This window comes from Egretta garzetta, unplaced genomic scaffold (genome assembly GCF_000687185.1).
Source record: "Egretta garzetta isolate BGI_Z169 unplaced genomic scaffold, ASM68718v1 scaffold91, whole genome shotgun sequence".
NCBI lineage: Eukaryota > Metazoa > Chordata > Aves > Pelecaniformes > Ardeidae > Egretta > Egretta garzetta.
Window position 1 is genome coordinate 731,742 of NW_009258661.1, and position 26,892 is coordinate 758,633.

General features: G+C 44.4%; 1 protein-coding gene across 1 annotated transcript in view; it reads left to right on the plus strand.

Moving 5' to 3' along the window:
* The window catches only part of LRIG1 (leucine rich repeats and immunoglobulin like domains 1), a 94,811-nt gene that overhangs the window by 45,007 nt on the left and 22,912 nt on the right, over positions 1-26,892 (plus strand). Inside the window, exons 4-8 of the mRNA XM_009648323.2 lie at positions 15,778-15,915; positions 16,911-17,054; positions 19,335-19,478; positions 20,326-20,469; positions 25,395-25,538. Coding sequence (XP_009646618.1) covers positions 15,778-15,915; positions 16,911-17,054; positions 19,335-19,478; positions 20,326-20,469; positions 25,395-25,538 — 714 coding nt within the window. The remainder of the gene's footprint in view (positions 1-15,777; positions 15,916-16,910; positions 17,055-19,334; positions 19,479-20,325; positions 20,470-25,394; positions 25,539-26,892) is intronic.

The following is a 26,892-nucleotide window of genomic DNA, read 5'->3' on the forward strand; positions in this document are numbered from 1 at the left end:
GGATGTTTTCACTGACGTGCTCTTGGCTGAGGATTTCCCTTCCCAATGTTCTGCCGCAACTCCAGTGTGTTAACTCTGTAGGCTCTTGAAGACTCTTGTTACCTGATCTGGTGGGGAAGGGGACTTCTGAAGAAACCATTTATTTTCAGCAGAACTGAGTCTATTTATATCCAACATCCTCACTAACTTGGGTAGAGAGTCTCTTAGCCTTCCTAGCATGCCAGGTAAGAGGAGGACCTGAGCCGTGATCAGCTCTGCATTGGTCTGTTACTATGGGCTTCCAGCAAACCCCTGTGCAGGTAGAAGCTCATCCCATAGTCTGGGGCCTGTCTACCACTGCCTCACCTACCTGCACGTGGGTAAATGCATCCCAGAGGGCTTTTGGAGTCTGCACGGGATGATGGAGGTGGATCCTTGTCCTCTGCTCTGGCTCCAAGGTGGCCAGACGGATTCAGTCAGCACCCAGCCATGCAGGCACAGCACAGGCTGTTAGACAGCTGTAGAGAGCCTGCTAACCAGACCTCTGAAGCATGCATGGTAAACAGACCACACTGTGCCATGTCCTTAGCTGGTTAGGAATTAAGGAAGTTAACAGATAAAACACTTAAAAATAACTTTTTTTTCTTTCCCTGTAAGTCTTTTTAGCCTCCAGCCATTATAGGAATAAAGGGGACAGTGACCCATGGCAGAGCGCTGCATGTTAGCAGCAGTCAAAGCTGTTTGAGGTGCTTTGTCCCCATGATCTTGCTCTGAATAAGCACAAGGAAGTCAGAATAGGAATTTTCAGAGCAAAAGAGTGTGAAATAGGATTAGCTGATTCACAGAGGATGCAGTGATGCTCTGCAGCGTATTTACTGGGGAAAGTGAAATCAATAGGACTACTCTGCTGCCAAACTGAGCATAAAAGTCTCTTGAAGAAAATCAATCTTCTTTACAGGCTCATTAATGTAAAGATCAATTCACATTAAACTGTAATTAAACAGAGAGGGCTAATACGAGAAGGGTAAGTGATCTACTATGCCAAAGGCAAAATATATCATGTAAAATTGGAAAACTAAATACAGGAAGAATTGGAAACTGGCAGAGAATGTGCTAGGTCTGATTGAAGGGACTGGTGAGCTCAGATGCCAATTAGTGCAGCGTGATCCTCATGAAAAGGAGGGTGCTCTGGTATTCCATCTGGTGGTGGGGGTAAGATGGGTCAAAGACTGCAGCCAGTAATTTCTGCATCAGGAGTAACATTTCCATTTGAATTGCGTGGTTTCTTAGAGAGCTTTTCCTGTGAAGTGTTGGGATTTCACTATAGTTCTGGTTAGATTAGTCATGTTAGTAATGTGACCCTTGTTTCTTGTCTCACTTAAGCTTTAATTTTCATTGTATCTCATTAGATCTTTGTACTGGATTAGAGTTGACTGCTCTTGGAGATCCCTGACGTAGCAGAATTGGGATCATACTGTTGATCCTCCTCCTGGAGGTGTTGCCTTGCACTTTCTTGTTGAAGGCTTGGGAAAGCAACTTACTTTAGTGCTGTTTGCGCTGTTTCACTAGTGTTGTCAAATGGGGTTTGCAGAGCCTCTTTCTAAAGACCCATGTGGTCCATAAGATTCTTGGAGCTGCTGTTTTGCTTTCACCCAAGACAAATGTGTCTTACTGTGTTAGCTGAAACAATACTAGCAGTCACTGTACGCTGCTGATCCAAGCATGGTCCAGCAAATAGACCTTCGTTTAATCAGGCTTGTACCAGGAGCTGAGGTGGTGATGTTGAGATGTGACTCCAGTTCATTTTTGCTTTTCGAGTTACTTGGTGAAGGCTCATCTGAGTATCAGGAGAACTGCAGCTTCAGTTCCTGCCCGTGGCAGCCTCTCTGGGTGACCCCTGTTAGAGGAAAGGGCTGAAAACTGCTGCATCTGTGCTGTTGATAGAGCACAGCTCAAGCCTGAGCCGGTGTCTACATGAGGTGTGAGCTCACTTCATGTTCCTGGCTAGCCAGAGTATAAAGCTCTGTGTAGGCGGTGTTGATAGTTGGGAAGTTTGGGCTTAAATGAAGAATTGAGGTTTGAGCTAACACGATAGTATAGATGTAGCCATGGAGGCCATTTGTGGCCTGGGATCCTGCTGTGCTAACTGCTGTACAAACAAAACAACTGCCTTGACCCAATGAGAGACTTAGTCTGCAAGTCATCTTTGCTGGAGTTAAAAAAGGATGATCTAATGATTAGAAAAAGAACACTCTTGTTAATTCCATCTGGGTCACAGCAAGCGCTTTAGTACTCATAAGCACAAAATCCAGATGACTCAGATGCAGCCATGTGCAGGGTCCAGTCGAAGTCAGCAGGCTCTGCTTATGTGCAGGATGTGTCTTGGGCATCTCGGAAAACCACGCTGCCTGCCATGCTGCATAATTACTTGCACAAAGAAAACTATCTGGTAAGTATGGCAAAGTGGTATATGCGGTTGTAGATCCATCAGTGGGAGCAGATTAACCCCAAGCCCCTGCTTGTATTGGTTCTTACGTGGTGTCATGTCTATAGGGACCAATTCTCCAGTGTTTAGTCAGGCAATTCCCCTCAGAGGCTGGAGAGAGAGTTACTTTCTGAGGATTTGGTCCATGCTACAGGGTACACAACTCTGCTTCTATTTTTGAATATATTGATGTGGAAAGGTGAATAGAAAGATTGCTGGCAGTCGGGCTGTTGAGTATGCAAGCAATGTGCAGGCATAAGATATTCTGAAACCTACCTCTCCTGTTTGTTTTGCTCAGAGTTCATAGTAAGGCTCTGGTGTGTAAAATCTGCTAGTTTTTGAGGCCAAAGACTGCAAGAGCCTTTCCCAGTGGAGGAAATTCTCATTAATCATGTGCTCCCAAGCACCAGAAGAAACGCTGTTTTGACTTTTCTTGTGGGCCGTTGGAACTGTTCTAATCACTTGCATGTCCTCTTTGAGCTTTCAGATATAACGTGAGTGCATGGAAATGGCAAATGATCTGAGGCTATTCCAGGGAAATGAGTAATCATTTATTCTAGAAAAGCAGCAGCAGTGAAGCACATAGTCCTCAGACTCAACAAAAGAGCATCAGAAAATGGTGTGGGCATTGTATAGAGCAGTGTAAAAATTAGCCGGAGGAAGAAGACAGTGAAAGTTGGTGGCAGCTCATGGAATACCAGTTACCCCTTGAGGCTACTTTATTATGTATTTACTAGTGAGGGTAACAGTTTTGTGCAGTTGTGACAGCTTCTTCTGCGAGTAGAGAATTGCTTTGAGCTGGGCTAGGTCTGCCCTGACACCTCTGTGCTGCTTAGGGGGCTGTGCTGGGTTAGGATTTGTTCTGGAGGAAGGGACAGACACAAGTGGGCTTGTGGTGTGGAGCAGAAGACTAGGAGTTGGATTACTGGAACAGTATCTCTTTCTGTGTCTCCCACATATTCATTACACCCCAAGACCAAGTAAATTCCTGTTTGGGTAGGCTCGCTTCCTCCAAGCTGAAGAGCAGATGTAACTCATGAACGTAAAGCATCTTCTGGTGCCCTGTCCGAGGGCAGGTGCATGTGGTGTACAATGCACAAGATGGTTTCCAAGTTCTGTCCCCCTGCAGATCAAGCCTAGATTAGTTGTTAGGGTCATTTGTGACCGTGATCTTTTGTTAAGGTCAATATGAAAAATAGCCTCATATTTGAGCCTTAGAATAGCCCAAACTTGCTACTATTAATATCTGTGGTAGATTGACTGTCTCATTTAATGGCATATGGCAAATAAAGCACATGTCTACAAAAGCAATTCCTTTGTTAGTCTTCACAGGCTGAGCAGATTTCAAACATAAATAACTTGCTGAGTTGGAAATTTTTTTAGCATATTGGAGTTTCCTGCCTAAAAATTCCTAGTAATGGCAATTTAGTTCACTCAGGGGTGACTAAAAGCAGAGTTGCAGCTGCAATAAAAGCAAGTTAAATTACCTCTGGGTAGAATTCTCTACCCATTTTTTGCTGCGAAAGCTTGGCTAATTTAGTTTTGTAACAAACTTGCACAAAATCAGGAAACTTGCCAGTATGTGTTACTGTTTCTGTGCTTTCCTCCCTACTGAGGTTGCCCAGTTAGGCCCGTTATCAGTAGTCAGTTTATCCTGGGCAAGTGGTGCCTGCTTAGAGCATCAAACAGATGCCTTGTGAGGAGTAAGAACAGGTTGTGGTAGAATTGTGATTTGGTTTATTTAAGTATGCTGCCATAAAGCGCTTTTAGAATCTCTCCATTTTGTTTACCTTCAAGTGTCCTGGAAGGCTTAAGAACAGGCAGTGTCTTTTAGTTCCTCTGCATATAACAAGGCTAAAAGTGTTTCAGCAGAGGTGTTAAAAAATTAATCCTGCCCATGTGGTTCAAAGCCCAGTGAGTAAAACATCAGTTTTGCCATTTACCTTCTGCTCTGAATGATGTTTAGCACTTCCATCATTGCTTCCACTGGCACCATTAGGAATAGTGTGTAATTCAGGGTAAAGAAACACTAGTGTAAACGTTGTTCACTAAAATGTGATCCTGCCATGGCTACGTTGGAAAAGATTAGCAAAAAAAAATCTCTAGAAAGCTCATTTTTTTTAACTGAACAAAAGCTGCCTATGTGCTGAATTTTCTGTTATTTTTAACCCATGTTAAATTCCCCGATTAATTGCAGAGATGAACAGTAGAGATCATGTCAAAAGCTAGGATCTCACTCTTGCAAAAACAGCCCTGCTGGGGGTATGCGGGGTGGAAAATCTGATTGATCACTTTCTCATCTACCTTAAGCAGCAGTCATACCTCAGATGAAGTGATCACTTAAGAGCTGCTTAAGGTAGATGAGAAAGTGATCAGTCATACCTCAGATGAAGTGATCACTTAAGAGGCCACCCTCCCTTCCAAGTGTGTACATAACTCTTGCTTGTTAACAGGAATTCCACGTGAATATTGATTGGGAATAAGTGGTTGGGTGAGTACATGTTCTGCCTGTCAAACCATTTAATGTTCAATTGCACATCAGGGAAGATAGCAAAGGCAACTGGAAAATGAAACAGGAGTGCAGGGGCGTATGTGTGAAGACAACTGTTTTAGTGGTCAGATCTGAGCAGAGAAAAATAAGTTGGGGAGAGAGGAAGAATTAAGAGTTTGTGGCAAAGAAAAAAATCTATAAATGGCTCATTGGCTTTAGACTTAAAGTATTTTCTCCTGTCCAATCCATATACTGCAGATCACACGCTGTGTGGTAGCGGTTGCTGAATGGAGGGGTGATTAGGATAAATAGCCAGGGAAAGGGATTGGACTTACTGTAATTTTTCAGGTGCCCTGGAAAAGGAGCACCTTTTGGTGGTTTTATTGAGGATGGTTGGGTTTTTTTCTCCCCTGTCCAGATTATGTTCTTGAGACAGCTGTTGTATTTTTCAAAATAAGAGGAACTGAAGAAGTAAATGGTCTTACTAAAGAAGCTTGAAGAACTTTTTGGCTAAGTGGTGGTAAATGCTTACCACTGATTTTTACAGGATCTGCTCTGGGGAAGCTTGAACAGTGTTTTACGCCAGCCTGGCTTAGCACAATAGCAGTTCTACTTCAGAGCTCAAGTCTTCTGTTCCCTGGATCTTTTGACACCTTGTTCTGCAGTTCCCCGCAGCCATCCTTCCTACTTGACATGCTTTATTAATTACAGGGTGCCTAGACTTGTTAATAAGAGCTGTTTTCTTTGCTAACTTGACCATTGCTTTTCCACATAGGAGCTATTTCATCTTGCAGGCTGAACAGTCTCGGCCGAGCAGAGCTCACAGTGAAGCCTGCCCAGAGGCTATCCCTGTTCTGGCGACCTTGCTGACAAGACAGATAAGCCCTTTCAACAGAGCACAAGTGTGTGTCATGTTGGAACAGCCTAACCAGCCAGCCTATCTACATCTCTAAAGTGTTAACAGGAGTTTGACTGGCCAGTCAAAAATCTGTTTCTCCAACTGCTGCCTTTGAGGGACAAGCCTTTTAAGCAACTTCTGCTGCGAGTTCTGTAAAACTTTAAAGAGTTTGGTCTGGAGAGTAGACAAATTCAAGTGTGGTGTCCTTTATTTACCTGCCTTAGCATCAGGGTCACAGAGCTCTTGTGTAGTTAAATCCACCTGTTTTCATTGGGTTCCTGTCAAAGGTGGGAAAAGCCCCTGTGTCACATTGTGGCTTTCAGGCACAAACAGTTCATGCTATCAAGAAGTCTGCTTGTAATTACAGTTTGGATTAATGTCCCAGCATCATGGGCAGAGTCATTACATTTGGTTTGCACTTAAATTGCTTCTCCACTTGTGTATTTTCCCCTCCTCACTCCTGCGGAGAGACAAAAGCAAAACAAAGCCACCCACAAAACACATGCACTCCCTAGGCTGTGGTGGATCTTCTTTACTTTGATCATTTATTACACAAAGAAACTAAAATCAGCATCAGGAATTAAGGATAAAAGTGCCTACATGCTCTGTGATCCTGGACCCTATTGGCTTTCAAATGAAAATGCTGCCCTTGTTGATTAGAAGCACAGAACTTGCCTGCAATGAAAATGAAAAGAGGCTGCCGTCTCTACTTGGGAGTGGGACGGGGTAGCTGCTCCAGCCTCTGCTCTGGGGTACTTAAATTGACATCTGGGCTGGATCTGATTCTTAGTGTCTGTTCCTGCTTGTCACAAACCTGACTCATCTTTGAAGCCTGTGATAAGGATGGGGGGGGCAGGCAGGCAGCAGCCCTGATGTGGAGTGGCTCCTTGTGCTGGCTGCTGTGCAAGTGTGGGGCCATAGAGAGCAGGAACTCATCAGAGCAGCAAACCAGTGGGGGTGAGAAGCTGGGTTCTTTCTTGGCTTCAAGGACTGGCTTATGCATTTAATTTGTGGTAGAAAATTGAGTTTGGCTGGCATGTATCATCAGCAGAAGAAAGCCCTCGAGGTAAAAGTGGAAGAGGAAAAGCCAATGGTGGAGCAAGAGAGTAGCAGACAAAAGACATGAGATGCAGAAGATAGAAACACTGACCTGACTGTCATCTGCTAGCAACTGAATGACCCCTTTCAAATACTGATGCAGCCCTTCCCTCTGCCGAGCACTATGACCCTAATTCAGATAGCTGGTGCAGCCTGTGGTTTCCTGCTTTCTTGTAGGAAAATTGCTGTTTACCTTATATGACTTTTCCTTCTATTCCCATAGGACAATTCTTTTTAGCAGAGTTCGACACTCAGTAGGGCCTCTCCTCTCCTTTGCAGCCTTTTTCAGTGCTTGCTCCAGACTGAGGTCAGGGAATGTGAGAAGATGGAGGGGACAAGCAGTGATTTGGACTGAGAGCTGGAGGAGAAGGGGGTGAAAGACTAGCGCAGCTATGAGTGTTCACAAATGGGCTGTTTCAAACCCTGCATTGATGACGCTCAGTGGAGGACCTCTCCCTCCCTTGTGCCGGAGAACTGGCCAAACTGTGTTACAAGTTGGACAGCCCCTGCTGGAGATCCCTGGCCCCAACCCTAGCAGGTGCATCGTCCCACCGAGGGGTGCACACAGGGACTTTGAAGATAACTGCAGAGATGTTTTGCAATAGAGCTGCACATGGGGAGGCAAGGTTGTGCTCTGGTTTTGAGTTCAGAAAACTTCAGGGAAGCTCCTTACAGAGAGGCTGTGCCAGACAATGAAAGATGCTTTGCACAGCCTTTTTAATGGACCTGTGCCCTTTGTGAATGCATCATTTAAAAAGCCTCTGTGGAGTACAGTCTTTGTGAACCATCCAGTGTAACCAGAAGAGAGCAGAAACTCTGGTCCTCTTGGAACCACCCTGTTGCTGATGGGGGGGCTGTGCCCATAACAGTGAGTCTTGTCTTCGGAAATCTTAATTTGCTTTGATGTCAAAACAGGTTGTGCAATCTGCTGAGGAGATAAGACAGCCTGTGTTTTAAAGATGACTAACTTTGAATTCAGACTGTCCCACACATTGTACTCCACTAATGGGATCGAGTGCCAAGGGCTTAGGAAGTTGCGTATTGCAAAAAATATCCAAAATTGTATGGTGGCAAGTCAAAAAAGTCTAGTGAGAGTAAATGCAGATCAAAGTGAGGGAGAGAGAGCTTTTAAAAATTGCATCGCTTACCTCAGTGGATCTAACACACAGAGTAAGGTCATCTAACAAATCGAAAATTTACATAAATATTGCTAGTACAGAACTATCCTAAGAGAATAATAATGTCTCGCTGGATGTGGCATTTTTGGTTACGATGAAAGGCTTTCCGTTGTGCAGTTCATACTGAACCCACCAGAAGCTGTTCGTGAATGTTCATCGAATTCAGGCCCTTGCTTATGTCCAGCTGCTCTGAAAGCCAGCTTCTAAAGAGAGTCCTTGATCTCTGTCTAACTCTTATCCATCCATCTGGCTGCCTCATGAAGGAGCTACAAGAGTGTGCCTGGCAGGAGGATAAAGTCTGCCCATGTTCAGGTACCCAGGGCCCAAGGATGCTCTGAGGCTGCACCTGGACTGCACCAGGGTCAACAATTGCAGTTAATCAATGTGAGAGGGAGATGAGTTTGGTCCTGTGGGTGGCCACAGGGTAGCACTTAATAGATAGTGAAAACATAGCCCTTGAGTCACACTGGTCTCACATGAGCAGCCCCGTCGACTGCAGTGGAACTATTTGTGTGAGTAATAGTTTGCTTGTGGGAATACGGAGTTCATCACCCAGCCCTTTGCAGTGTCAGTGACTTGACTTGTGGGTGGCTGCTGCTCCTGGGTCTAAAGGGATGAATGAGCAAATACCATCTCCCAGACTGCTTTCTGACTCCAAATATCTGTGACCTGGAACAGAAGTGCAGTCACTTCACCATGAAAGGTTGCATTTCTTTTTTTCCCCCTTTAAAAAAAAAAAGGGAAAAATAAAACCACTTTTTCTTGAATCCCCTGTCTGTCCTAGCCTGCATATAGCTATATGGGTAGTTTGCTTCATTGCTTGTCCATCCGAATGCACCAACACAAGGCAAGAACATAACCTGATGAATGAAAGCCCCCTGAAATATATCAGTTTTGAAGCTGATGTACAGCAGATGAGGAAATGTCTTTAGACTTTCTGCCATAGTTTGATATAATTGGACTAGCTCCATCAGCCTGTTCTTGCCTTATGCTTACGTATGACAGTTTTAAATTAAAAGTGTAAAATCGTCACACATTTTGTTTGCTGCATCTTAGAAAGGCTTTTTGCTGGAGGAGTACTCCAGAAGGAAATGCTCACATACAGACTCAGGCAGAGCATGTAAACCTTTAAGGCAAAGGTAGAATACCTATAAAAATTACATATGGGTTTTTTTTTTTTGTTTGGTGAGGTGGGATTTTTTGGGTGGGGCTTTTTTTGGTGTGGGATTTCTTTTTTTTTTTTGGCTGACCCTAAAATGCAGTGGCTGGTTGGCCTGCCACTGCTCTGCTCTTGTGCGTGCTGCCAGCACCTGAACAAACAGAGCTGTATCTGTGGCAGCCTGGGAATCTGCCAGGATTCCTCAGGGAAGGAGTGATTCAGAGCATCTGAGAAAAGTGGGGGCTGCTTCCATGCGTCCTTGCTTCCTGCCTGGACAATAACCCGTGCAGCCTTACTCTGAAAGGACAGGGGGGCTGTTCCCATAAGCAAATACAGTGCATGTTGTGTCAGATGAAAACATACATTCCTGTAACAGTACAAAATCTTGAGCCTTGTGGATTATCCTGGCAAGGCTGACATGACAGTGCAAAGTGGCAGACAGCTAGCGGGGCTTTCCCAGAGCAGTTGGGGCGCATGGGGGCTTTATGCACTTTGGGCACTTCAGCCTTTCAGGGAAGGTCTTACGCCTAGGGATGGTGTCCCATAAGTTTAATGGAATAGTTTACATTGGAAAAGACCTTTAAGATCATTAAGCCCAGCTGTCCCCTTCATCCTTGTCAGGGAAATTGCTCTGGCATTGCATTCCACTCTGAAACTATGGGGTTTTAAATACATTTGTGTGTGTGTAGTGAGCGATGGGCTAAAATCAGATGGCAGATCATCTAAGGCGAGAGTGTAGGAACCCATGTTTTGAATCTTCTCTGGTGTTTCTAGGAGGATCATTCTCCAGCATGTCACCTGCATTTTCACTTCTTCTGCTGCAGAGATAGTTTCATGACTCTAAAGTAGATTTTTCACAGGTTCCAGTACAGCAGAGGAATCTTTCTGGAATAAAAGTCTTTGGAAGCAAAAAAATTTTTACCAAGTAGCATGTTAAAATCATGCAAGAAGTTGTGTGTTGATAAACTGCATGAACTTTGAGTCAAAGCTGGTGTCTGTGTCACAATGATATTCTCTTTCTTTCCATATGTTAATAAGAAGCACTTGGGACAGATCTTCAGTTATCGATTGTAATAACCAGAACAAACATACATTTACATTGGTGCTGTTGTAAACACAAACACATCTTCCACATTATCAGTTCCCCTTCATCCTTGTCAGGAAAATTGCTCCGGTATTGCATTCCACTCTGAAACTATGGGGTTTTAAACAATTTTTTTTTTGTGTGTGTAGTGAGTGATGGGCTGAAATCAGATGGCAGATCATCTAAGGTGAGAGTGTAGGAACCCACATTTTGAATCTTTTCTGATGTTTCTAGGAGGATCAATATTAAATCTCCATCTTCTCTGAATTGAGAAGGTGGAGGAGGAGGAGGGCAGGTAGTTCCAGGCATCGGTTAGTCACGGTGTATGTGATCCCTCTCCTGTTACGGTGCCTTTGATCTTGCTCTCTTTGCCAGGCCTGTCTCCGGCACCAAACCTTGCCTGGCCTTTGGTAGCAAACCCCATAACTCTGGCTCTAGCATTTGGTTTCTTCAGTACTTTCCCAGTATGGAAATATTAACCAAACCCTGAACTTTCTAATCTCCCTGCTTCTAGTCTTGTGATCTCCCTCATATGCTAATTTTAAAAATGTGTTCGCATATTATTAGTGCCCTACCCGAGGTGCAGAGCCTCTCTTTTGAAGCTTGATTTTATTTTTGATGCCTATAACAGGTGTTGGTTTAATAGGTTTGCTGTATTATGGCTTGCTTCTTTTTTTTTCATGAGCCCAGCCAGCTCTGTAAGCTGACACGACATGAAGGCCACGCATGTGACTTCTCCCTGCCTTTAACCTCGCTTCACACCAAACACTTGCGCTGCAGACTCCCAGCAGCCAAGGCAGCCTTAATTCAAGCTTTGTCTAAACCAGGAGGTTTTGTGCTGATTGTCTTTAAATCAGCCTGACCAAAGCCCCTTGTACATTCCCATCTGAGGGGCTGCTTGCTTTGATTTTCCGCTGTCAGCTTTCTAATGGGCAGCTGCTGAGGGGAAGCGAATGTGGCCCGAACAACAAAGGAGCGTGTTTGCACTGTTCTCTGCATCGATTTCACACAAGTAGTTTGAAGCCATGGTCTAAATTAAACTGATTAGTGTTCTCCAAAGGATAGGCTTGCTGCAAAGAGGAAGGTGAATTCTTCTTCTATTAGGTCTAGTGGAAAATGTTTCGCAGCCTGTTTATCAAATAAATATTTGCAAAGATGCTTCGGATGAGGAAACCCACCGGGATTAGAGTGTAACTTTACCTCTAAAATATAAGCTGAGATTCCTGGAAATGCTGCAAGCTTTTGACTTTGCACCACCTGTTGTTTTCCTGCCACCCCTTTCGGCTCCCTCCCGACTTAGAGCAAACCCAAACACACTTTGGCTTTGCTGGAACATTTTGCTTGTTTTTCTGTCTCGCAGCAGCCTAGAGGAACGCAGAGCGCAGGTTCGCTTCCTGATGTGGTCCTCGTGGGCTTAGTTCAGCAAAGAGCTGGTTGAGTTTAATCCAAATCTCCTGTAATCCTGAGGGGTCTATTCAAGGGCTAAGAGGCCACGGTAACTTGGGGTGTTGACTGGGGGTGCAGGCGGGTTGCTGGAGAGTAGTTCCCCCAGCTCTCCTCTCCCCACTAGCAGCTGTAGCTAGTGCTGACCTGAGGGCGAAGCAGTTCCTGAACAAGTGCCCTGGGTGTACTGCTCGCAGTGCAGAAGTTATCCATTGCTGACTTTAAGTTACCTTAGTTCGGCACTAAGATGTTACAGTTCAAGATCTGTGCTAGCTGCAAGTGAGGGGTCTCCGTGAATGAGGTTGGGTATGAGCTGGGAAGTTCAACTGTTTTAGCCAGATCCTCCTGTATTCATGAGCAAGCCCAAATGGACTTGGATGGGCTCCTTAGTTCCTGTGATTTTATTATTTTTTTTTTCCATTTGGGCTGTTTTCACTCCAAATTCTTGGTCCTTAGTGAAGGCAGTTCTGCATCACCCTGGTCCAGTAGTACATTCCCATACACGTTGGTAAAACAGAGGTAGAGAGGGGTTAAGAAACTTGCCCAAGGCAGATGAGTCGGTGCCAGAGCTGGGAATAGAAACTAAGAGACTTGGCTGCAGCTCTAGGCTCTAATTGCTCAATCTCATATTAAAGCCCTGTCATCGTATACTCTTGAGGTAACATTGGCTGAAGTGAGATGGGGAAAGCTGTTTCCAGGCTGTGATACCTAAGGAGTGGGGAGAGGAAAAGACACCTGGAGGCAAATTGGTTGTGGAAGCACTGAGAATTTGTGCTTTAAAGCCTGCTTTCGGCAATTGGTACTAAAATCTGATCTGTCGCCTTTGAAGCTAACAAGCCAAGAAGTGTAAACTAAGGAGCTAGTTGGGAAAAATCCAGCCTTTTTCCAGTCACTGCAAAAGGGGAGAGGCGAAGTTGTAATGTCACTGCTCTTTTTCTCTGTAAAACACCCTTGCAATGAGATCGGGAGCAAAGGCAGATGAGCTGAAAGGATCCAAGTAATAATAGAAAGGGTTAAATACATTTCAGCTTTTGCTGAAAGAATGAAAAATAAAATGTAATCAAGCTAGTAAAAGGTTTGGATGATGTTGCATTCATATCACATGCTGTGTATAGGAAAAGTCAGTCGGGTTGGTTTTGTTTGAAGTGCAGTGCTTTGAGAGGGTGCAGTGCTTTGCAGCAAACTGTCTGACATTCCCCAGCTGGGACTGGCTGGGAATGGTGTTTGGAGCTGAGAGTTACATTTGGAGTCAGCCCATGTTTGAAGGAGACAGAGAGAGGGAGAGAAAGGAGCCTGGTTTTTTTCCTGGGTGAAATAATGCATCCATCTGATCTGCCAGCTGTAGCCCGTGAAAAGCAAGAAGCAAATGGACAGAAGTCACCTGGAAACTGCGAACATGGCTCAAACAAAATAGTTCCTTCCTGTCCTTTTCTTCCCTTCTTAAAGTCTTTCCTCTGGGATGGGCTGGGAGATCTGGCAGGCGGGCAGATTGGATATATATACGTTGAGCAACTAAAGCAACCAAAATATTAATACTCCAGAAAAACAACATTGGCTTCTGAAGAACACCTAATGTCCAACTCACTCTGTGCTCTCACTCCCTTGCAGACTTAGCTGCTCTGCACAGGGATTGTCAGGTAATTTATAGTTTCTTCACGTTCATTTGTACAAGCCTTCATTTCCTGTTAATTTATGGCCAGATTTATCTCAGCCACCACGGCCTAGATGAGATCAGAATTGAACTCACAGCCCCTGCTTCAGCAGAGTTCCAGAAAACATGCTTGGGTTTGCTTTCACGTATGTCTCTGTTGAGGTACTTTCCTGGATCAGGATCACATACACATTTAATGGACTCTCTTCTGAGGAGTAGGAAAAAAGATGGGAATTTTTGAACATGCTGATTCTACTAACTGAGTTCCTTGCAAAAGAAACTATTCCTTGAGGAAGAAAATCCCCCTCACCCGTGTGTTCAATATATGGAGGTCACAAAATTCTGGGTATAGTGAATTTTCCAGTATTACAGTCTCACTATAGTATAAATTCACTGGAGCTCTGTTCCCCCATGTGCCATGGATGTGAAAATTCTGTCTCTATTCCTAGCTGTAAATGAATATCAGTCATTTGGATAGTAGCCATATTGTTGCCATTTATACAGTTTGTGGTTGCAGAGACCTGTGTGTGTGTAACCCATGGAATAACCAGTTTGGGGATATAAGTTAATGACTTTGATTTTTCCTGATGCCTTTTTGCACCACATTAGCAGCGCATTGCTATAGTGGTGTAAAATTTATCCTTAATCATTTGTGAGGCTGCACTGAATTAATTAAGCAGCATTTAAACTCTTCAGTTAAAGCAGCATTTCTGCAAATGTTTCCCCAGTTTAAGCAAGGGGCATGTGCTGGCTGTTTAAAGGGTGAGTCTCCCAAAAGCAAATGGTTCTGTGGATGCAGTTTTTACCCTCTTCCTGTTGCAGACACCAGCAAATGTGGTGGTGAAACAATCTGGTTTTAATAACGGGGAGAGTAAAGGAGCAGATCACAGTGTGGGGAGCAGGTCCCTTGCCATGTGCTATTGGTATTTTCTTTTGGGGGGAGAGGTTTTCTTTGAAAGGGGCTTGTCTGAGCCCCTCGAAGAGCCTGAAATGGGGGGCTGAGGCTGGAGAAGACTGGCATGGTCTTCAGTGCCTGGACGGCTGTGGTCATTTTTTTGTTTCAAAGAGCTTATGCTTTGTCAGGAGAGCTGGGACACCCTGGTTTGCCTTCAAGAGTGCTTTCACTGGCTGCTGTCTCCTCTTCTGGTTACTCCGTGGGTAGCCCGACGGATTAAGGCACAGTACTTGTCTGAATCCTCTCTGCTATCTCTTATTATTCAGCAAGTTCTCAAGTGTCTGCTGAGCGTCTCTGGAGTGCTTCACTTTGCAGCCTTGCCAGTAATATCAGTGACTGGTCTAAATTCACATCAGGGATGTGCTCTACTTCTTGTGACTAATGCGCAATGTATTTTTTTAATTGGTTACTGTTCTATTGATTCAGGCCTGAAAGGAGAAAGAGGAAAGGGGAGGGGAGGGGGGGGCGGGATTTTTAGTTAGATCTTGTTCAGTACAGATGAGGTCTTAGAGGTATTTAACTGTTTGATGGCTGCAGAAATCCTGAAGACAGTTTGTAGTACTTTCTCTAAAGAAAAAACATTAGATTGAATCCATCAGGCTGGTACTGGTAAGACAGCAAACACAGGCGATGGTTGCAGGCTCTGATCCTGCACTTGGTGGTTGGGCAGAGCACTGGCACTGCAGAGTTGTCCTAATTACACAGCAGGACAAAGGTAGCAAAACGTCAGGAGACATTTGCTAGAACGTTCGCAAGCCCTCTTACAGTGTTTCTGTGCATTGCAAATCATAGTAGCGTAGTCCAAAGCTGGAAGTTTTCAGAAGAATCCTTAGGAATTAAGGAAACAATGTTTTGTAACTTTTGCTGAGATTGTATTTACTTCTCTGTTTCCTGCTCTGAAAATCCCATCCTCTGTGTAAAACATTGGCAGGTTGCTTAAACCATTGATCAGCACTCCTTGCCTGTGGGGTTAAAATCCATCCCTGCAGTCCTTGCGTGTAACAAATCCATTCTGGAAGTGCAGGCTTGTAGGAAGCCGAGCCCAAATTAATGGAAGAAAAACTGATGAATGGAGTCACTAGTCCTGTAGAAGGGAAAAGTCTTGTACCATACCAGAAAAAGTGTCTGGAAGCTTTCAGGTATCTTTGAGCTTGTCTCTCCAGCCTTAAGAACAGCATAGGGATTAGGGAAGATCTCTCTGGTGTGGGCTTCTCCTTGGACAGCTGTTGAAGAAGCACCCTAAGTCTGAGTGTGTGAACTCAGGGGCCAGCCTGTGGGTCTGCTGTGGCCTCAGGTATTCTGTCTGTTCTTTTAAGAGAACTAAATTGTATCCATTTCTCCTGCTGACTGTTTCAGGCATCACAACAGGATCCACAGCATTGAAGCGAGTCAACTGAAGCCCTACGTTACCCTGGAAACGTTGGACCTGAGTTTCAATGACATCACGGAAATCCGAAACGGCTGCTTTCCGCAGGGACTTCACATAAAGGAGCTGTGAGTTTTTCTTGTTGGGAACAGCTTTTGTTGAGTTACCACAGCAGAGAAAAGGGCCTCAAGCCTTCTTTAAAAAATGGAGAAGGAATGAACATACAAAGTATGGGGTTATTCGTCAGGATTTTAAGTGCAGGGGAGAATTAGAAAGCAGCACATTGTCCCTACTCTCAGCTTATTTTTTGAGCTCTGATCTTTAATGCAGATTATTATTAATTGTGTTGCATGGGAACATTGCAACAGAGAAAAGGTATTCTGCATCCTTCAGGTATGGGTGTCTTTACAACTGGAAACCTAGAAGCCACAAGAACTGTCTGTGTCTCTTCCCAGTGGAAAGCATATATGCTGTTTCCCAGATCAGCCCATGTGCATCTGGAAGAGGGGAGGGGGAATGACTATTTCGTTGTTAAAATGGCTACTGAATGTTAAGAATGGAAATCTCTCATTGGTTATTTGAAGAAAACCAGGGGTTAAGCAGAGTAACACCCTCCAAACTGGGATGTGTTTTCAGTACCTTTCAAGAGGTGCAGAGAGATAATCTGCTTGCATTAAAGTTTGCATGAAAATTTCTGCCTCTGGTTGTAAGAGGATATAAGAGAGTGGTGTTGTGACTGATGCTTGCCTGTTATCCTGTAAAAACAGCCTCTGCAGCTAAGACTAGGGTCCAGGTAAGAAAGAGCCCTGGGACAGATGCTGAGGGAAAACTGGAGAATGAATAGAGTCATGCTGCACTGGAATATTCTCCAGTTGCTGGCTTCCACTCCTGATTGCCTTGCTCTGAAGTAGGAAGGTATCAAGGAGCTCTTGGGAAGTGCGCAGCACTTCTCCACGTTCATCGCATGGCTTTGGGAAAGGTACCGAGCTCTTTGTGCAGCCAGAAATCCAGCTGATTTGAAGCTACCTCTGTAATTTCACCAGCCTGTCTGGAGACCAACCAAATGCTGATAAAAGGAGATTTCTGATAGAACTGTTCATTTTTCTGCTGTGATTTATTGCAGCTACCTGGGGAGCAACAGAATCAGCACCCTGGAGCCTGGTGCTTTTGATAGTCTGTCACGGTCCCTGCTAACACTTCGTCTGAGTAAAAACAGGATCACTCAGCTTCCTGTCAAGGCGTTCAGGCTACCAAGGCTAACGCAACTGTGAGTAGAAATGTGCACTTTAATTAAGCTCAGCCACGCTTTATGGAGACAAAATGTCCCTGAGGATAAACACACCAAATTTCACCCTTCTTCACCTGCTATCTATAACACTTAGAACACACTATGCAGTAGTCCTCTGCCAGCACCTAGTAAAACGTGTTGGGAGGGGGTCCCTTTTATCTTGTAGCTATTGGCTTTTCAGGCCATTCTTTTAATCGGGTGGGGAGGGAGGGAGGGATGCTGCAGCAGACATCAGCATCTTCTGCACTTGACAGCGTAAGACAAATCCATTCTCTTAAAAGCTGCTGGCGTCTGTGGCGCAAGAGAGGTTTGGAAGATGTTTCTATTGCGAGTGACAGAGCTCAGCTACCATGTTAGGCTTTCAGGACCACACAGCTATCTTTATGTGGTCATAAAAAAGTAATGATGGAATGTTGTTAAACTGTGAGGTGATATTTGGGCAGAGAAAATAGCACTCAAGATGACTTAACACACACTTTGTTGTTGTCCTGCCTGTGGTCCATATGGCAGGAGGTGCATGGGGACACTTAGACATCTGCAGCGATAAATATGCTTTATGTGTAAAATAGTAGCACTAATGGTTTAGCTTTTCCCTTCTGCTGCAGTTGGAGAAATGGGCCCAACCTGAGGCCTGTTGCAGTCTTTCCATCAAATTTGATAGGCAAAAGATCAACCTCTGTCTGTTAACATAAAGTCCACAAAAGCTGTTGGAACTCACACCTCTAAATGGCAACCTCTTGATTGAGAGACAAATCCTTAAGCCAATATGCCTCTAAGGAATGGGTGTGCATTTGTGCTTGCATACCTGTAGGATTTATAGCCGATTTGGGATTGAACAGTGTGACACAATAGCATATGCTTCTTAAAAGTCTGCTGCCTCTCAGTTGGAAGTTACTGTCCATTGACTGAGAGCTTGTAATCCACTGTGTTTGTCTGCATTATGTGCAAAATGAATAACAATGAGGGTCAACTCAATCTGTTTAGGAATGCAGTTTTCACTGAAACTTGGAGTAATTGGTAGTCTTAAAGACAGTCTCACGGCTGGTTGTTTAAACCTAAATATAAACATGAATGAATTGCAAGTTATACAGAGTCAGTGTGTTGTAGAATTTGTACAGTTCTTTTTCTGGCAAAGCGTACTTCACTAATAGCCTAGGAAGTGCAGTAAGGTAAGAGTCTTTAGGCCTGCAAACTTTTTAACTGCTTACTTGACTTTAATTACACTCAACTTGAGTGCAAGTTCAACACTGGCTTTTTTAGGCAATTAAAAAGTAAGCTTAAAATTTCTACGGCTTCCTCATCTTTTCCAAAACAACTTCTGATGTTGCAACCTCCACCACTTTCTTCAACACAAACACAGTATAGGGAACTACCCTTACAATAGTCTCGTGGGTGCAGAAAGGTATCCATTTTAAAAGCTCTTCAGCTTTAGTGCATTGTGTCAATGAAGTTTTCCACTGACTTTATGGAACTGGGTTTTTACCTGGTATGTCTGGGTCTAGCAATCCGTAAGACTCTTTGATATGGGTTGGTAAAGCATGCTGTGATGATGTTCATAGTGCTATTCAGAAAAAAGGTATTACCAAAATTTAAGAGTGTCTCCCCACCCAAGGGAAGAAAAAAAGAAAACTTTAATAAACCAAGTTAGAGATCTTTGTATACCCAAAATACTAAGACTGCCTTGTTATTGGAAACAACTTGTTTCACTTGTTATTGGTTTCCTATAATAGGAAAAAATGTGAAATTTGTCAGGGCAACTGAAAGCTTTCCTGCCAAACTTAACCATTAACTTTCCTCTTGGGCTCATAGGTCTTACGGCACCCGCTTGTTTCAGAGCACATTTTTACTGGGCAATTACAAGTCCTGTAAAAACAATGGGTCTTAAGGGAAATAATGCTGATGTTTAACTGTATTTGTTCAAATGGTGTCTCTGCTTGAGGGGTGACATGAAAATTGATGAAAAGGATAAATGGCTTAAAAGAAATGCAGAGAGAGTAGGAATGAAGAGGAATTGCTGCACTGTCTCTGTTATTTCTCTGTAGCAAAAGTCTGTCCCTGGGTGAGTTTATTTAAGCGATCACACCCAGCTGACTTCCCTAGCTAGCTGTGGGATTGAAAGTTTCCCGTGCGTTTCTGTGCTCTCCTGGGAACCATTGACAGAAGAGTTGTTGGCATTGCTGTCCCCATTGTACGCTGCACAGATGATTTCGTGAGAAAGGACTGGGATTTAATAAACTTGTATGGCCTTGGTGATTTTAGGGAGCTGAACCGGAATCGCATCCGCCTGATTGAAGGCCTGACGTTCCAGGGACTGGACAGCTTGGAAGTCCTGAAACTCCAGCGCAACAACATAAGCAAATTGACTGATGGGGCTTTCTGGGGTCTAGCCAAGATGCAAGTTCTGTAAGTTGGAGAGATGGGCTCTTTTCCCTTAAGCAGCCGAAGCATCACCTGCTATTGTGTCCTTCTCTGCATTTTAGCAAGGACTCCCATCAGAGACCTGTGGGTAGCTCTGCCAGTCCTTGTGTTTCTTTCTCTGTCCTGCAAGCACAGAGCTCTCCCATGCTACAGCAGCTTCTCTTTAGTTGACCCACAGTTTACTAAAAGCTCATTGCTTTACCAGATATTCAATAAAAAGTTCTGTTTTTCAAGCTGTGGTGGTATTAATTTGAAAGTTTGATGATTTGAATGTTCAGAAAGATCTCAGTTGGTCTTTAAATAAAAGCTCCTACGGCTTCTGCAAATTTGTTTTGACTGATACATGGAAACTCTGTTGCAGTCCTGATCATTCTGTCTCTTGGGATACCTAGAAACCAAGCTGGCCTATCTCAGTGATGTGTTCTTTCCATGCGAGAGAGCAAATTGAAAGTCATTGCAGAGAAATGCTTGAAACTTCCAACACGATTGGCTTTCAAGTGTGTTTGCAAGGTCATAAGTGACCAAGGCAGCATGTTTCTGGATGCTGCTGTCACACAGCTGAGACTCTGCAAATACAAACTTGAATGGGATGCTTTAAGCCCAGTTTACTTGCAGTGGAGCATACCTCTGCAGTCACAGCTCATTCATTTTCTTTGTGTTGTCCTTGAATTTCTATCCTTCGCTTGCACAAGAAATGCCCTCACATGCACGTATCCACATGGGTATGTAGAAGGGTGTGTAGGAATGGCTAAAATCCCAATCCTTGTTGGAAATCCTTCAGCATTTGACCAGTGCTGCTTACCTGTCAATTCCTTCTGATTTTTCTCCGCAGCCACCTGGAGTATAACAGCCTGACAGAAGTAAACAGTGGCTCGCTCTATGGCCTTTCATCTCTGCACCAACTTCACCTCAGTAACAACTCCATATCCCGCATCAATCCCGATGGCTGGAGCTTCTGTCAGAAACTGCATGAGCTGTGAGTTGGTTTCTGTTGTGGTTGGCTGGGCAGGGTTTGATGCTAATGTAATGTTGGCAGGAAAGGGGAGTAAGGATTTTTCCCAGTCACATAGCTTATAGCTCCTGCTGTATCAATCTGTAGAAATGCAGGAACTGCAGCCTTCTAATTGATGCCCTTGTTATTCATGATGTTATGACCTCCAGAGCACCTGACTAAAATACGTTTACACCAGAAACAGAGACTAGAACCCACTAAAAGTATACAGTGCCAAAAGACCTGGAGAGTTAGTGATCTGCGGCTTGCCAACACTTTTTAGAGAGCTAGTTACCAGACGTGCATGGCTTGCCATATAATGACTGTACAGCCTGAAGGAAGCTTTGCTTTACCTTCTGTATTTACAAAGAACAATCATGTTTTTAACCAGCAGAGATTTGGCCCTTTAAAGGCAGTTCTCCTTATTTCTCCTGTTTATACTTTACCCTTCTTTAAAAGTAAATACATTGACTTTGCTCTCCTGAGATTTCCAGCTGTGAATACAGTCTCTCTGACAAACGAAAGAAAGCCTTGCTGCTAAGGACAGCCCCACAAGGGTGAGTTTTGGGTCTGTGGCACTGCTTAATGCCTTTTTGAAGGGACACACATGGATGCTTGCAGTATTTACAGAAGTAGCTGTCATCCCCTCGGTGGGACTGTGGAAAGAATCACTTTTTTCTTTGGAGAACTTGACACATGTGGTTAGCGTAACTGTAATTCATTCTGCTTGGTGCTCAGAAATCTCTTGTTAAACTTTGTTAGGGATTCTCATATCCACCAAAAAGCTGTACGGTAAAGCAGCTTCCTGCTTTCAGAGGCCTCACTCCGGACTCAAACTAATGGTCGGTATCTGCCTACCCAGCTGTGAGTCCCTGGTCTTTTGGGATGTGGTTTCAGAGATAGGTGGACATGACACATGCCATTCCTTTAAGGTTAGAAGCTGTAGAATTAATGTGTTAGCCAATGACCAGCTGTGATCTTCTGTTGATCCCAAATTATTCATTCAGATGTGGATTATTTTGGGGGGCACAAGGAAACATTTTATTTTTGGTTTTAGTTAAATACATATGTGATTGTTTAATTACCTAATTTTTCAAATTGCTGTGAAACTGCCTGTGCCTAAAGGGCTCCCTTCCTTGGCACAGTGCTGTAAACAGCTACAGTTCCTTCACGTGCAGATTCTCAAGTGATATTTTACTAGATTAAGGCAGTGTCAATGGAGAAATCTTCAAGGCAACAGATCAGAATTGGCACTGTGCTTCGCCCCGTGGTCTGTTTAAATCTGATCCATCAGGAAAGGGGAGCCTGCCTTCCTAGGGCACTCATAGTTGGGCCACTGGAATTACCAAATTCGGATCACTACACTGTGTTAGTAGCACAGCTTAGGGAGCTTCCTGCTCTCAGGGACCCAGTATCTGGTGCCTGTGTTGAAGCTTTATTTCAGCCTGGGTTCAGATTGGATGGCTAAGCCCCACCTGCATCTTGGAGAGCTAATGTCAGAACACTTTTAGGGAGAACTATCCTTGTCTCTTCTACCTGACACTCTTTGTGAACCCTCAAGGTTTAGACGGGAGGTTGCACATCATGTTGAGTCCTTTATTTGTTGGGTATGGACTGGGATCTCTTGCCGACAAGTAGTGGTGGTGGTGAGCTGTCCTGGCTTAGAGACAGTAACTGCAGAAACCCAGTGCAGGACTCACTCTGGTGCAGAATGGGGTAGATTTGGAAAATGCCTGGTCGTGTGCGGTGGTAGGAGCCACTGGGACATGCTTGGCCTGACAAACAGGATTGTGCTAGAGCACGGGGCCAGAGACGACATTAGCTGAGATTCGGAAGGCGATTATGTGGGTGTTAGCACACACCTCTGCAAAATATTACAAGCTCTTGCAGGTGTTGCCTTTAGGGTAAGGCTCCTGCAGGGAGCCATCAGATACTCCTAACTGAAATTCCCACAGCCAAAGAGTACTTGTAGGAGAGGTCTGCTCTGAAATTGAAGGGTGAGGAAAGGAAGCACTAGATATATCTCGACTGCCTCTATGCACTTCTTTGAATGTGTACGTTTCATTCCTTATTAAAGGGTCCTTGCTTGACTCCCCTATTGCTAAATCTACTGGGTTTCGGTTATCAGAAAACACTGTCTCTGGTTGTACAGGGACTGTCTCTGGTTGTACAGGGACTGAATTTCAAAATCCTTGACCCAAGGAAAGAAGGTGGCCAGACCCCTGCTTATCTGTGCGAAGGGAGGAGGTGGTCATCTGAAGGATGAGTTGTCTCTCCTTCAGTTGTTGGGAGAAAACGTGACCCCAGGGCTCTGGTCTGATGTAAAAGCTAACAAGGAAAGAGAGCTCTTGCCTTGTTATGGGCATGAGAAAGGGCTGATTGTATTCACCAGTCAGGTGCTAGGGCATCAACATCATGGAAAAATCCACAGTGAGAGCACAGGATTTCATCAGAGGTAAATGATGACTTGGCTGCTAGGTCTGTCTTTTCACTTTTTGCCTATGGTTTGGTCAGTAGGTATGAAATGTATTAGATGTACCTGGCAGCAGGGGCCCCAGCTGCACAACAGTTTTCCAGTTAACCCCCTCATGTATCACTTTTGGCATGCCACTCTGTGTCCGCTCTCCCATTTCCTCACCAGGCCAAAAGGGCTGTGTGGACAAACATTTCCACTTGTTTGTTCCACTGATTTCTCACTGCTAGAGAGATGAGAAGGTAGGGGAAGTAGCAGAGACCTGCTGACTTATCTCAACCCAGATAATCCAAACTGCTGAGGAGGGCAACACAGTGTTGTGCAAACTGGCCTGTCCCACTGGCAGGAAGCAGAGCCCTTCGCATCAAAGGAAGCTGCTGCCAGGTGCGTTAGCTCCTGAAACCTTCCATCTGGTTGCAGCTATTGAGAGAGCTCTCTAAAGACTGCTGCTGTCTGTCCATCTTGAGGTGATATCAGGACGAACGGAGGGGAACATGCCTTCACCAGTTGTGGCAGGAACTCTTCTGTGTAGAATCAAAAGGAAATATTTTTTTTTCTCAACAGGTTTAGGGTTACTTTTGAACGCTTTGGTTTTTTTTTTTTTTTTTTTAAAAGCCAAATTCTTTAATCGCAGGTGAGGACATAATTTTGACCGGATGCCAGTTCTTCATAACTAGCACTACAGCTTCTTTAGGAATGAAGCTATGTTGTCCCATACCTTCTTCAAACTCATTAATCTTCGCTGAATTTTTTCCAAAGCTTGCCCTCTGCCCACTCACACAGCTAAAAGATCGACAGCTGGTTTGCCAAGTAAATGACACTCTCCGTACTTTGCAGTATGTGTCTAGTTTGACTTAGGTTTTGGCTTTGCAGTGACTTTCATGCAAGCCCTAGACGCATTTTTAAGCAGCCTTATTAACAGGCAGTACTAGAAGAGGAATTTGGAGGTTTGGAACTCAGATTTTTTTTTTTTTCTTGTTTTCTCTGTAATGAAGGATTTTGGTGCTTGTTTAAAGCTGTATAACTCCACTTTTTGAAAACTTTAGCAGCCCAAACCCTCACATTTTGATAAGCTTGAGAAAATGTGAGTAGCCACTTTTTATACCCAATGTATCAGTGTGCAGGCAACTTAAAGTTGAGGCTATTGCCGGTCACGCTCACCTGCCAGTAGCGCTGCAGGGCTGACCCAGCTGCAGTGACATCCAGAGATCAGGAGGAATATACTTGCAGTGGGGAGCTGTGGGTGGATTCTCTGGGCTGAAGATCACTGGCCAGTGACTGCCTGCTGCTACACCAGGAGGTCCCTCATTTGACGAACCAAGCTGGCCTTCAACGTCAGTAACTCTGCGGCTTTACTGCTTGTGTAGAAGGTGGTTGCATATTGTGAGAGGTGTCTGCAGTGGCTTGTAGCTTCCCATGCCCTGCCCAAAGGCTCAGAAGCCTGATCTGCACCCTGGCTGGGAGAGAAAAACAGCTTTCTTCCTACCAGCTTCCAAACTGCAACAGGAGTAGCACTTAAAAAAAAAAAAAATCTCAAAACGGGAGATAATACAGGCAAGGGGAAGAGGTAGATAGAAAACTAGGAAAAAAACAATCCTCCAGTATTAGTCACTTGTAAGTGCAGAAGATTTCAAGCAGACTGTACACTCCTTGACAAAGGGGGGTGGGAGGGAAGGCGGCTGGTTTACAGCAGATACCTCCTTCCTGTGCATGAAAGGAAGCATTCAATTGCCTTGTGGTGAAATGCTTTTGGCTCTCAACTGGGGTGGAGTAGGCTGTGAAGACACCCACACCCAGACGCCTGGGGCTTGCTGTGCACAAGTGCAGAATGATAAGACACCTCCTGAATACAGAAGTTTGGACCCTGCCAAGAGCACGTGTGCACTTCAAAATCCATCTGTTTGACGTCACTCTCCACCTTGCAGGGTGTGGGGAAAGAGGGGACTGCTTTTCCCTGTAAGCTGCAAAGGGTAGTCCAAATGGGAGGGAGGATTGAACACAACCAGGACTCCTACCTGAGTGTTAACTGTACATCTGGGGGCTGAGGAAGGGTGGTGTGCCTAGGCCCTAACCTAGCTGTACAGGCCATGGAGAAAGAATAGCTTCTCCTTGCCAATAATTGATAGTGTGTGTATTAGTTTATTGCTCTCATTCACTGCTGGAGGAGCCTCTCTCTGTTGCCTGTACAGAAGCCTTCCCTGTAACTGGGTACCAAATGCCTCCTGTTCTCTTATGGTCATCCAGGCTGCCCCATGGGAATCTTGTGGGAATATTTGCAGACTGCAGTCTTTATTTCCTAATCAAGGCTGTATCCGCCCAGTACACATCGCTTCTCGTAAGATGGTTGTGGGAGGCAGGAACTGGTTGGCACAGAGGAGTTTGGAGAATACTGGTTGGATTGACAAGGGTTGTTGTGTTGGTTTTTTTTTTTCCTCAGAATACTCTCTTATAACAACCTAACCAGGCTGGATGAGGGAAGCTTAGCAGACCTCGGGGGGCTGCACATATTACGACTGAGCCACAATTCCATCAATCATATTGCAGAAGGTGCCTTCAAGGGACTCAAAAACCTACGTGTCCTGTAAGTTGGCCCCAGCTTTTGTCAGCTAACACCTATCTTCCTTCCACAGTTCGTGTTCTGTCAAATTGTTCTGCTTTGCAGTTGCTTTGGGTGCCTGTGTTCTCAGCATCAAACTCCCCTACATGTTGCTCGGTTTTCTTCAGCAGCTGTTGTGTTCACCCCGTTACTCAACTTCAGCAAACTTGTATTTTTTAGTTAGGGGTAGTTAGGAGAATTGTAGTTGGATTGCTCAGTGTTGTAGGGTGCTTTCGGACTAGAGGGCTCCAGAGTAAAACTATAGGAACGTTGAACAGGATCCTGAATCTAGCCCAGCTGAGCAAAAATCCCTGAGGCATCAGTCCTTCAGCTAATAGCAGAATTTCTCCTGCCATCGTATTGACTTTACTTCAAACTCGTAGAAAAGGACAGTTTGTGTTGGGTCATTCTGCACTCGGGGAAGTAGGGAATGATTCCTTACAGTGACAATGCTGGAAATTTGAATATCCTCTTAAATGTGCTATCAAGCATTTTAGTGTGCTATTACTACTTTTTTTTTTTTTTTTAATTGCATAATAAATATAAAATCCTGGGCAAGATGGTGTTGAGAAGAATAAAACAATGGCAAAGTAAAGATATTCAGAGGTTGAGCTTGGGATATGATTATACCAGAAGCGTAGCGACGCACAAAGCTTCACTCAGTTTTGGGTCCAACTATGGGAGTAGGAAACTGCTACAGGTACCATGAGAGTAACCAGAAGTCTTTCTCTTCAATGCAGAATTGGGCTCACTTGGGTCATGAAATGTTCTGTTGCTCTGATTTTCGTGGTAACCTCTGAACAACAACAAAGTTGCCATGCTATCAAGAGAAAAGCTTCATGTGCCCTAATATTGCATTGCAAAATGATCCATCCAGTGGTGGCTCTGGCTATTTACCAGAGACTTTTATTTTAAAGTCACTGACACAATATAATGCCTGGAGATGTCACAATGGAAATGAGCTTGCCATCTAGAAGATAGCAACTCGTAGGTTTTAGGACTGATAGAAACCATTGGACAGATCAATCTGACCACCTCTGGGACGCCAGCTATAGAATTGCACCATTATACATTAGATTGAGGTATATCTGGGCTTGCCTTAGAAACCTCAGAAGATGGGGAATCCAGTTCTCTTAGTTGTCCATTCCTGCAGCTATGCTGCCTCTGTCACCCTTATTTGTACCTGCAGAGCTGCTGGCTGCTCTCTTCCTCTCTCCAGAGCCTGCAGGCTCAGCACCTTCATCAGGCACACCGCAAAGTTCTCACAGCCTGTGTTACAGCACTGTCCAAGCTCCCAGACTGGTTGAGTTCAACAGGCTGATTCAATTCTTCCTTCAAA